This window comes from Amphiprion ocellaris, chromosome 11, assembly GCF_022539595.1.
Source record: "Amphiprion ocellaris isolate individual 3 ecotype Okinawa chromosome 11, ASM2253959v1, whole genome shotgun sequence".
In the NCBI taxonomy this organism is placed as follows: Eukaryota; Metazoa; Chordata; class Actinopteri; family Pomacentridae; genus Amphiprion; species Amphiprion ocellaris.
The window spans coordinates 13,435,604-13,448,263 of NC_072776.1; the positions used below are offsets into that span (position 1 = coordinate 13,435,604).

The 12,660-nt window shown below is 39.2% G+C and overlaps 1 protein-coding gene across 3 annotated transcripts; it reads right to left on the reverse strand.

Annotated features, from left to right (window-relative positions):
• Positions 1 to 474: 474 nt before the first annotated feature.
• znf148 (zinc finger protein 148) lies at positions 475 to 12,333 on the reverse strand. 3 transcript variants are annotated; one of them, XM_023270152.3, is made up of 7 exons: positions 12,198 to 12,333; positions 10,157 to 10,473; positions 9,091 to 9,216; positions 8,888 to 9,011; positions 7,679 to 7,762; positions 7,472 to 7,590; positions 475 to 5,371 (listed from the first exon to the last, which is right to left on the reverse strand). In XM_023270152.3, the coding sequence occupies exons 2-7, from the start codon at positions 10,448 to 10,450 to the stop codon at positions 3,737 to 3,739; spliced, it is 2,382 nt and encodes a 793-aa protein (XP_023125920.2). In that variant the 5' UTR covers positions 10,451 to 10,473; positions 12,198 to 12,333; the 3' UTR covers positions 475 to 3,736. The 3 variants fall into 3 exon arrangements, with proteins under 3 accessions (XP_023125920.2, XP_023125918.2, XP_023125919.2); XM_023270150.3 differs by having other exon boundaries at positions 10,097 to 10,473; XM_023270151.3 differs by lacking the exon at positions 12,198 to 12,333 and adding an exon at positions 11,787 to 12,075 and having other exon boundaries at positions 10,097 to 10,473.
• Between the last annotated feature and the right edge of the window lie 327 nt (positions 12,334 to 12,660).

A 12,660-nucleotide genomic window follows, 5' to 3' on the forward strand; every position in this document is an offset into this window, starting at 1 on the left:
CAATAAAAGAAGTGAAAAATGGCTTGGTAAGATTTCTTGAAATAAGATATTTAGAATATTTAGATCTTAAAATTAGCTGGGAAAACTAATGTTAAGGTATATTTGACCAGGATTGTCAAGCTTAGGTGTCTTGAAATAAGTCAGACATGCTAAAAAAAAAAAATTGCAGTTTTTCACTCAAAAATAGATTTTTGTTTTCATGTAACCTCCTAATTTGAGATGTATTAAACTTATTTAGATTTTCCTTGTAAAATACAACTCAAAACAAGATAATTTCAAGATTGTTGGACTTAACTAGATATTTAAGATGCATTGTCTTAAAACAAGTCCCTCCATCTTGCTGAAATGTCACCTGTTAAGTTAATTTATCTTAAATCAAGTGGGATGAGACATTTAGACTAAAAATAAGACAATAGACGGTAAGATTTTGAGTTTTTCCAGTGCAGCAGTGATCAAAAACAATTCAAGGTCACATACTGTGAATTATTTTATTTATAAGGGCATGACACACAACAATCAAAACAACAATTTAATCAGATTGCTTACAAATCATAATATATTGCAAAAATCTAATCATATGGGTTACTTGACTGAAATTAACCAGCTACAATTAAAGCTGCACATTATTCATAAAACAAGTTCACTCGACCCAACAAGTCAGACCATGCAAATAAACCTAACGTAACACCAACCTTACAGTGAAGCAGGCTTCCTTCTCAAATTCTTAAAAAGTATGAAAATGCCAGTCAAAGTTCAGATTCCCATCTGTTATTTGAAAGATCTTGACACAAACGACTTGTACAGAGATAAATGAGGGTAGCAAGAGTGACTGCATATGATATACTGTACATATCAGTGCCTTAAATGACATGTTTCAAAAATAGTTTATCAAAAAATTCATAATTCAGATCTTTTTACACAAAACATTTTTTTTTTCTCTAGCTTATACAAGGACACTTATGGCCAGGTTACTGACAATAGTTAATCAAAAGGAACAAAATACCATGGTGGTGCTCGTATTGTTCATGAATCTTTAACTTTTTTTTTGCATCTCAATTGCTTAACTGAAACTCTTCAAGAATGGGGTACAATTTACCAAAGCAGAATTACTCATCTGCACTGTGCTTTTAGAGGTTGCTCACAATAAAATGGGTAGCTGGTGGGGTACTTCCACCACACAACCATTATTTTTAAGCAATAATTCACTCCAAATCTGTTGTAACTGGCATAAACTCAAGCTGCTGTTAAGGGGAAATATGTGATGCTAAACAGACTGATTTCAGGTGGCATCATATTTTAAAATCGTTTCCTGGAGGTGAGGGATTTTCATTATCCACAGCTCTATACTGTAAAGCCCCATTACAATGCACATTCAACTGCATTCACTTACAAAAACTTCAAAATTCGCTTTTAAGCAATCGGCAAGAAAATTTTCTTCTGATACAGTGGTGACATATATACACAATTCTCAGAAAGCCACATTTTGTCGGGAAGAAAAAGTGTTTCGTTGTTGAGTCTAATAAATGCTTGGAAGCAAGTTAATATGCCTTCCACTGACAAAAAAAAGTGTCTCTGGCACACGCCTTGTCCTCTCTATTGACAAAAAACTAACAGTACTTCTCAGAACATAAAAATATACAATGTATTTACAGCAGGATCATTTCTATACATTCTAGAGGGAATGATCGATGAAGACAGATCAAAGAAATTGATGATTAATGTGGTGCTGTCTGCCCCGGATTGTCAGTAACAAGAGGGAGCTCAACATGAAACCTAAACTGGATGGTGCAAATGAAGACAGTGTTTAACACAAGAGCACCGAAGACATCGTGTCTGCATGGAAAACAATCAACAGTGATGAAGTAGAAAAAAGACCTCACTCATTATTACTTGTGTCTTTAAAACTGAAGGTTCCAACAAGGGCCTGGACAGATGTGACTTACTACTGGCTTCTAGCAAACACATGATAATCATTAAATCTACAAACATCTAAAACATGATTCTGTACTCGTACACATACGGCAGCGCAGTCAGTGAAGTGCTATTTCCTCCCAACCACAAGAAAGACTTAAACTCGGTGATATTTTTTGCTAAAATTCTAAAATAATAAAAATATAACAAGCAAAATTAAATAAAGCTCCCAGATCTTGACATATTACAGAGTGAATAAGTTGATAGCTTATGTGTTTGTTGTTTTTGTGCAAGTGGAATTAGTAGCCTTAGAGCGCAGACTGAGTTTAAAAAAATAAAAGGAAAAAAAGTACATATTCAGGAATGAGTAAAGGAAATGCTGGAATAAGATAAAAAGAAAGGCACAGATGCAAAATGACAGAACTGTAAAACCAAACACCTCATTTCTACATGTGCTGTATAATTTATAATATAGTTCTGATAAAACTTAGATGTTCACTGATGACGAGGGGTTCTCATCCCATGGCTGATCCCCCCAAAAACTGCTCAGCTTCCAAGAATAAGATCGAAGGACTACAAACCTACAAGAGCTGCATCCTTTTAAGTGACAAATGCAAAGAGCACAATTTGTAGTTTCACCAAGTCTGACACAAGAGTGGTTAATCTCACAAATCTCAACAAAAAGTTTGACTTTTAAGTAAAAGTATTATGCAATTCCTCCACTGTGAAAGCACGAACTACATTCCCTGTAGTGAAGAATGTGCAAATTGTGCAAGCGCTAAGCACAATCCTGTTAAGTAATTTCACTACAAATCACGTATACTATGAAAAGAAAATAAGAATTATCCTGCAACCATCACATGTGTGCAGCTATTTGAAGCCCAAATCCGTTATTGGGGAGACAAAAACTTGTTTTAAATCCAACGCAGCCCGGCCTTTTTTTTTTTGTTACACAGCCTATCCTGCACTAGAGTCACATTTGTAAAATCAGTGCCAAGAAATTCTGCCACAAAGGGAACACATTAAGCCGCACAATATTTAACTACTTATGAATGAGAACTATCATTTCTCATTCTTGGCCATCACACCGGCCAAATTAGACCCAATCTGTAAATGAAAAATGTATCGGGCAAATACAATCAGTCAAATCTTTCGTGAATCATTCATGACACACACACCCAGTGGAACTATCCATTTCAGGTGAGAATAAAGTGACTTTAAATATATGAAAAGAAAAATGATTGTGTTGTCATGTTCTAATTATTGTGTCATTTCAGTAGACAATTTGACAGCTGGAATAAAAAGGTTCTACCGATGAATACAAATTCTGTTGTTTCTATCAGATAAACAGCTAGGGGAGGTAGCTACAGTAAGAACAAAAAGGCATACATAAATACAGCCTACATTTTAATAAGTGGAAATATTGCATTAAGCAGCAAGACTGAGTTGATAATTTTTTTTGTGCAAGGCAAACTGATTGACACCAACATTAAAAATAAACTATGGCAATGGTATGACAGAAAAAGAATCAGTCTCTTGCATTACACTTTGGTCGCTTAATCTCTTAATATACATTCTGGATCAAGAAATGTTTTTTTTTTTCAAAAGGGAGATGCTAATTATAGTTATTTTTAGTATTTTCATTTGTGAGGGTAAAGTTTAGAAAACAAACAAAAAAAAAACAAAACATGAATATCTTTTCTAACAAACTGCTTTAAGAAAGAGCACATAATTGCAATGGGACTTGTTTTGGCAAAACAGGAAAGATGAGATAAAGTGCGGCTGAAATTATTAACAGAAATGAATTGTCCCCCCCCCCTTCCCTTCAGCCAAATGATTCACCGGTTGAAACATCAGGGGAGGAGTTCAGTTGAGACCTGGTCTCTGTGACTCTAACTAAAGGGAACTCTGAGAAGTCTGTGCTGTGTCCTCGAACACTTACTTGTCCATTGGCAACAAACTGTGAGGAGGATCCAGATCTCGAGGTCTGGAAATGAGATTTGAAGTTCTGATCGAAGGAGCTTATTTGAAAAGTCTGCAGTATCCCTTGTGACGAATCTGCCTTTTTGGAGGACGAGACCTGCTCCAGAAAGTCCTCCTCAGCTGGGGACACTGCAGAGGGAGGGGTGGTCTCATCACCTGAAAATGAAAACGAGTTCTGGGAGTCCCCGACGAGTAATCCAAAGTGAGGCTTCTCCAAAGTGGACCTTAGCGGAGAGCTCATCCCTGATTTGAACCTGCTTGGAGAAGGAAACTGTTTTTCATTGGAGAACAGGGGTTGTCCAGCTAATGTGGGGTTTTCAGAGACCAAGCTGAGGCTCTGGCTGGTCAAGTAGCTGTCATTTTGACTGGTCCTCTCCAATGCTTGCTGGAGAAATTTGGAGTATTCTTGCAAAAGACTGACTTTCTCAGTAGGTGGTTGAGTCTGGGCACTAGAGACTCCGAGGCTCTCCACAGGGCTGCTGTCTGAAACATCGGAGGAATTAATAGATATGCTTGAGGTCACCTCTGTGTCTGCCACACTAAAAGTAATGTCTGATTGCCCATTAGCTTTGTTGGAGTAGTGATCCAACAGCGTCTGAAGAACCTCATCAGGCAATACATTCTTGTCATGACTTGTCTTAATCTCTGTGCTGATTGGCTGGGGCTCCAGAATGGTAGCGGGGACAGTTTCATCGATGACAGTTGACACCACTGTTTGTGTAACAGACGGCTGAGAAGAGATGCTGCTCGTGTTCAGGCCATAATCCCGGCTGTTGTTGGTCATAGCAGCTTGAAGGTACCGTTTCTTCTTCAGAAACTGCATGGCGTCATCATAGTTTGTGCTGTTGGCTGCTGGTTTTGTTGGTACTCCTTGAAGAGTTTCAACCGACTCGAGTTCAGTGTTGCCTTCGACATCTAAAAGGCCTTGCTTGTCCACGATTTCAAAGGTGTACTGTGTAACCTTACTGTTTTCCTCAAAGGTGGACAAAGTGGACAAGCAGGGAGAAGTTTGTTCGGTGGACTGCTTCAGACTCCTCTTGGGGACTTTCTTCAGGACTAGTTTAGGAGGAGTCGTCTCTTCTGATGACACGTCACCCTCTTGCTGTTGGCTGGTTGTTTCTTCAGGAAGTTCTACAGAGTAGTCAGCAATCACAAACTCATGCTTGACTTTGGAGGACAAAGTATAAAGAGACAGACCTTCAATTTTAGTCTGTCTCTGATCTTCCTTCTCGTCTGTTTCTACAACAGAAAAACCGTGTCCTTCTGGCTGGGCAGTAGTGGAAGCGCCTGAACTCTTGTCTGCACACTTTTGTCGCTTTTTCTTGGGCAGTGAACACTCTTTGGCAAGAAAGGGAGCCCCTAAAGAATCTGTTTCACGCAAAGGTCCAACTTTACCAGCAGTCTTGCTTGTCTTTCTCTCTCTGTTCTCGTGACACATTCGTCTGTGCTTTAAAACCCGGTCTGTTCTGGAGAAGTACTGTGGACAGAAGGCAGAATACAGATTTTTCACTGTTACAGAGAATAGACACCGTGCAGTAAAGAACATTGAGGCAGGCAGATCAAATCAAACAGTATTTGACTAAGTTAACTGTCTTAAGCTCCTTGTCCACTAACTATCTCTCAATGAGTTCTACAAATATAATGTCTATTAATATGAGCACCAATTGGTGACTTCTTATGAGTGTTTTCACACCCAGTATGTTTGGTTTACTTAGTCTGTTTGGGGTGGTGAGAAAGCTGACAAGACACAGAATCTTATAGCAGATCAGTGATTTTAGCATAAATTCAAAAAATGTAACTCCTGTTTGTGACCCGTACAGCACACAATCTAATCATTTGGCAATCACAGTAAAACATTCATGTGACAATATGAGTGCAGGCATTTTAGTCAGATCTATCAGACAGTCAAAAGCAAGTTAAACTGTAATCTGCTGTGTTTGTTTTCTCTGAGCTTTGTTCACTAATTAAAAAGACCTCTGTAGTAATCAACCCACAAGATTTCTGTAGAAGAAACTCTTTACCTTTTTGTTTCTGTGAGTTCTTTATGCCACACAAGGACAGAAATACACACGTAAAACTTATTAAAGTTGTAAGACACTGAAATTATGATTTTCCTACATGGATACTGAAGATGTAGGATGACATCACCAATCCATCAGTCTGTATGACTTCATGTTAAACAGACTCTGTAAACACATCAGTGTGACTATAATACCAGAAGGCTATACTATGAAGCCTGTTTGATATAGCCAGGCTTTTTGTCGTCCACGTTGGTGTGACTAAAAGTAAAACCTCAGTCAGAGATAACAGATATCACGAAGGTTGTTATCAACATTCTTTGTCAGCTTGAGCTTTCAAATTCTGTGCGCATTCATATTAAAAGGGTGTTTAAAGTGTCATGTGACTCTTTTTTCATACAAAATGAAACGATTGTGTGCAGCTACATTAGTCTGCAGGTTATTATGATGGAGGACAATGAGAACAAGAACAGCACTCAGAGAGCACAGTACTCCGCCAAGGCTGTTCACTTCCTACATATGGCATTGTCAGAAATGCAGCGTATTTCTGTAGAAATGCAGCATTTTTTAATTAGTTATTGATGACCAGAAATCACAGCACCATAGAATGTGGCCATTTAATATAGATGTACCCACAAACAAAATTACCTTGCGCTGAGCACAGGCGTGTGTTATGCATGTGTACGTTATGTATGTCTACCGAATCACATGACCTAAATATGTAGCGGGCGGCGGGAATTGATGGGAAACACCCCCACAATTTAATCAATTGTTCCTTGTATCACTTCCGACAGATAAGTCTGCAGCGGTGGATTTGTATTAGGATCGCAATCATGTGATCGTCAGCAGGCAGTTGACGTAGTGTTCACTTGTTGTCATAGTTACAGTGACGCCTTGCCGCTCTGTCCCATGGTACGGAAATCCTGAACAAATTCATGGATCCAAACTATAAGCCGCGTCACTGCCAAAATCTAGTGAGGTAGTCCTTGTGTCATTTGAAAGCTTAGATTCTATTCTATTCTACTCCGCCACGTTCTTTGGCGGAGTAAATATAAAAATTTCTGACTGTAAAAGGCGGGGAATGCTGGTTAATGTGCGTTAATGTATTTATTTTACTGATCACATGAGAGCTGTTAAACTTTAAACTTCATTTATAAACATGATATTGTAGTGAAGTGCATTTAGGTCTGACACTGTCCCATAATGCAGAATACCGCTTTAATTTTTTGCCAAATCAAAGCGAAATTAATGTTATTGATTAAATATTCTCGGTAAAAATACCAGTGGAATAACCAATTTTATAAATTCTGTTCCTTCAGCTGATATGTACCACGTACATATCCACACAGCTATAAATAAAGTGGAGTTTTAAAAAAATCTTCACTTTAGAAGCTATTTAAAAAATCCTCTATATTAGTGACCTACAGTGCTGTTATAGAAGAAAATGATTGTTTTGCCAAGTATCTATATTAGTGTGGAGAAGAACCACTTTATGACCACTTTCGACTCTTTTGTTGCTTCCAAACACACTAATTTACGAGCAAACAAGAAGAGCATACCTGGTGACAGTAGTCACATTGGTAGGGCTTCTCTCCACTGTGAGTCCTCTTGTGCCTCTCCATGTGGTACTTCTGGATGAATCTCATCCCACACTCATCACAGCGAAAAGGCTTCTCACCTAGGCAAAACCATACAAAATACTGAGCTAGGACTAAAATAACAAATAAAATCCTTGTGAATCATGCTTGACTTCATTCTGCACTCACCAGTATGGATCTTCTCGTGTCTTTGGAGAAGGTATTTCTGAATAAAGCGCATGTCACACTGGCTGCACTGAAATGGCTTCTCACCTGGAGTTTTAATGACATACATACATTAGTATACAATACCTACAGTACAGATACTGCATTTTATAGGATACTCAAGGCAACTATTTTAATTTGGCGTGATCCCTGTTTAGTGTGACAGTTCCTCTTTTGATGGCTAACAGATCTTTCACTGTCAACATATCTAATTCAGGGTTTCTGCAGAAATCAGCCAGTCAAATTTCATGCTTTTTAATGTCATTTTAATGCTATACTGTAAAAATTTTAATGCCATGATCGTGAACTCAAGAAAAATTACACAGGTTTGTTTTTATGTAAAAGATGATTTTTATATGAAAACTGTCCCTACATTTTACTACTTCTGAATCCGGAAACATTGCCTGGAACAATTCAGAAATGCTGAATGCTTCACAGCAGTGTTCAGACACTAGACCAACTTTGCCTGCAGCGTTGCATTCCACCAAAAAGATGCCTGAAAACTGCTTGATTTTCTGCCGGTAGTGGCGGCTCTGGTGGGAGCGGTGGTCACTACGGCTGCACTTGTGCTGTTTGTGGTGGTCGAAGTAGATCCTGAAGACTTTACACTGTTGGTCATAGGAACGTAATTAGCCACAGTTAACTATTGTCTGCCTCCCACAGCCAATTTGGGGTCGTCAGACTGCATGTGAGATTTCATGGCGTTGACACCCATTAGAGCAAGCTTAATTTTTTTCTTTTTTCAAGCACTGCAAAATCCTTCTCCGTCTTGACCACCAACGGGCTGTAGTCATTCTCTGAATTCCATGTTTTCTAGCCATTTTTGCTGGAATTTGCATTTCCCCATTTCCCAGCTCTCCTCCACCTGGTACAGCTTGTACCCGAATGGCCAGAACAATTATCACAATGGTTCAGCATGTTTATTTGGTGAATCACAATCTATAATTATATATTATTTTATTATTATATTATCAAATATTTTTCTTGAAAACTGCAGAAAATGTTTTTAATGCCACCAAGAATCAAATTTAATGATTTTTGATGCCATTCAAGGCCTTAATTTTCGCAAAATCAATTTAATGACTATTAATGCTTTTTAATGGCCTGCAGAAACCCTGTAATTTCAAAGCAAGACTTTTACATAATGGTATTTTAAAACATGATATATCATACCAGTGTGGATGAAGACATGCCTCTGCAGATGGTAGTTTGTTCTGAATGCAGCATTACAGTGAACACAGACGTGACATTTGGGGTTTGGTATGCCCAGTGATCCATCATCATTGATGCTGAGAATCTGTAACAGCAAAAACAACAGATATGAAATATAGCTGTATTTTAAAGAACATGATTCCTGAGATAAAACTGACTTGCACCTTTGCTGGTGAGCGCTGCTTCCTCTTTTTCTTCTTGGGACACACCATCAGGTCCTTAATTGCTTTTTTGTCCTTCTTTATATGGGCCGCTGGCTCAGACAGTTTCAGTTCCTGCTTGATGCTCAACTGTAAAAGTAAGACCATAGATAGTCAAGACATTTAATATGGCACATGACCTACTTTAAGGGCCACCCAAGCAGCCAGCAGTTTATCCAGGTCAGGTAGGTGCAACCGGGCAAGCTGGGGATAATCAACCAATGTGAGGGCATCTCACCATGGAGTTGCTCCAGGCATAACAGACCTAAAGGAGGCCTCAGGTCCTAGAAAATCTCAGATATGCTGAGAGATTACATCTGCCATTTGGTCTGGTGAGAGCGTTTGCATATCCTAAGACTGACTTTTCTAAAATTTATGTACCTGCTCACCAAGATTCTGCAACCATTACAGACATAAAATGTGATAACAATAAGATTCAAGTTCTTAAAAGATCCAAAAAAGGAAAAATCCTTGAACCCTGATCCTCTGGATTAGTTCAGATTATCCTCAATGTTTATATTTGGAATAAAAAATTGTCTTTTTTAGTGCATATTTGCGGTACTTGTATTCTTCAGGGATACAAAAGAAACTCTTCGGCTGATATCAACCTCAGCTTATAGGCTGTTGAGAATTACTAATTTTTTGGAGTATGAACCAGTGTACCTTGAGAGGTTTCACCAGCTTGAAAAAAGGGTCTTCGCAGTGGCTCCTCGCACTGTTTCTACTTCTATCTGTCATTCACTTAACACCAAAGTATATATTAAAAAGCTGAATACAGATTTCGATTATAGACTGCTATTAAAAAAATATTCAGTCAGTTACTTTAAACATTAACAGAGAATTTAGCAAACATTTTGCACTGAACTGTGTGAAAGAAAACTCACTCCGAATACGTGGAGACATTAGATACAGTATCCTCACAAATCTGAATCCCAAAACATGAACTACTACTTAACCAGCATGAACTCACTGGCATATGAAGCAAGCAGGGCAACTTATTGGTGAGTTTTAGGGGGAAATGCACTCCCACCTCGCCTCCTCCCTCCTCTTCTCCTCCTCCACCATTCTTGGTTATGTCCTCCTGCATCATCAGCTGCTCTGGAGGGACCAGGTCATGAGTGACCAGCGAGCTTTCAGTCAAATCCTCATCGTCGTCTTCGTCGTCGTCGTCCTCGGCCAACAGAGGGTGATTTGCCAGCGACCGTTCCCCGAGGGTCATCACCACGAGTCCTCCTCCACTGCCCAGGCCATCTCTCCCTCCTCCATCCATTCCTCCACTGCTGCATTTCAGCAGCATACCTTCTAACTTGTCCTCAGTGTTCATCTTACATAGAGTAGTTCTTGGTTCTGCAAAAACAAGGACAATGGTGGGAATGTTAGCTGGCCAAGTTTCAGATATGCTCAATCCAGTTTTAGTTTTGTGATGTGAATCACAACCTCAAAACAATAAGGATAAAATAATTTAGTTCAACACTAATGTCCACTGTCGTTCGTCATGAACCATATAAAACTAGCTGATAAGCTTCAAATAAGCTATAAGTTGATATTCATAAAATTGTGATGGTTTTGTGTCATTTTAATGTACAGTGATATGTGATTTAAATCCCTGGAATCACTGAACCCAATGAAATGGATACCCCTTTTGGTACTGAACCCTGGCAAAAACAAGTTAACAACACCAGCTCTGGTTTAGCTGCTAAGAGTTTGCCCAGTTATATAATAGTGATCTTGAAGACACTTAGTTGTCCTGTTGATACATATACATACACAAATCATGTATATTTTGGTTCGAGAAGTGTTTAATTTTCTAATCACTAATTGTACATACAGAATTAACCAAGCTCCTGGAAATGACTGGCTGCCTTATGAAAGCAGTCAAGACTTATGATCCCACTTCTATTGTCCAAACAATGCTTCTTCTCAGTATAGTGTCAACTTTGGAACTGGGTCAGCTGTTGTCTCTGTACTCTTATCTTGCAGAATGAACTATACAGTGCAAAGTGATAGCAAGCACAACTCGAAAAGTTCTGAATTTATTGAGATAATGTGCTGCTTTTATTAAACCAAGCCGTATAAAGTGAGGCCGTTTAAATTAAGTGCATTTTTTGTTAACGGCTAAATATCACCGTAAGTTGACATTACATTTCCAGTGTTATAAATGGTAACAAACACATTATAGGAAGCATTATACATTTTTACCTCACATTAAACATATGTATTACATAAGTGTTGGGTTCACTTGGCGTTGCACTACAGACCTAATTAGTTAGATAATTAACATTAGCAATCACTTGATCTTGACACGGTAAAGCTAGCTAGCGTAGCACTTGTGGACCGGTTGGTAACAGGTTTGCCACTTTAGCTCCAGCAGACTGACCCGAGAGAGACAGCAGGGCAGGTAGATATCTGTCACAGTCCAAACACACACCAACAACCACTTAGTCCCATATGTAAACACGCACACTGTGTCACTTAGGTTAAGGGTCTTTACTCTCCTGCTAGCCAGCTAGCTAGCCGCGCTTGTCAAAGCTGCTACATCACATTTGCAACAACGGCTGAAGTAAACGCAGGGAGACGAGAGAAAATGTCTGTACGAGTAAAGCTCGTCCACCACTTCGAATGAAACACAGTGACATTGTACTTCCAGTCACTTGACAAACCTTCATGGCCTGTTTGAAGCTAGTTAGCCAGCCGCTAGCAACTTGCTGCAAACATTGGTCAGTCTCTTTTGATGTAATATTCAGTTGACACGGCATCTTCACGGCGACAGTGTCCTCTCATTGGCAGTTTTCAACAACAAACTCTAGCTTACATTAAACCTCACACACGGCGCAAAGCACAACTCCCGTTTGCACATTTCACCAAACTTATCAATAGGGCTAGTTTTTGCTTTAGCGCTAGCGCCTCCAGCTTCCTCAGCCACTCTGTTCAATAGGCCACAGTGTTACTGGCTGCTAGTGAAGCTAACCGCCGCTAACTAGCTAGCTCGCCACCACGACAAACAACAACAATACGACTCAGTGGCGCACAAGTGATGTGTCAGCGACTAAAGCTGCATTGTGTCTTCTTACCTGCGCGTCTTACACCCGTTTAGCTGTCATGATTGTTATGCAAGACTACAGTGCAATGATGGAGTGCGGAATAATCAAATACACCATCACATTTCATGAAGGCATGGAAGGTTTTATTTGTCGCCATCTAGTGGTTGATGTTGGTGAGTGAGGTGAACGGTGCGCTCCTGGTCATGCTGCTGCTGATGTTCATCTGGCGACCTACTTCTATAGCCTAAATGATCTTCAGTGATATTGTCTTAATTGCCTAGTTGTCATCGGTTATTTCTAGTCTTTGTTCTCATTATTGTTTTTAGCCCCCCTTTTTAATAGTAACTCAAGTGGTCATGGTTAATCTTTGCTGTTAAATAGCCTGTGGTTCCATGATTGTGTTGATTCGATAAAAATCCATGTGGAAAAACTGCATGAGTGGGGTATGAGCTACATTAAAATCTGCTTTTTGCAGTTGTTTCTATTGCATGTG

What these genes read in the sequence shown, in the direction of transcription:
- znf148 (XM_023270150.3), bottom strand. Translation starts at nt 10,450, where the DNA reads ATGAACACTGAGGACAAGTTAGAAGGTATGCTGCTGAAATGCAGCAGT. An exon ending in GCATGTCTTCATCCACACTG is followed by an intron (nt 7,763 to 8,887) that starts GTATGATATATC and finishes TTAAAACTCCAG; the next exon opens with GTGAGAAGCCATTTCAGTGC. An exon ending in ACACGAGAAGATCCATACTG is followed by an intron (nt 7,591 to 7,678) that starts GTGAGTGCAGAA and finishes GGTTTTGCCTAG; the next exon opens with GTGAGAAGCCTTTTCGCTGT.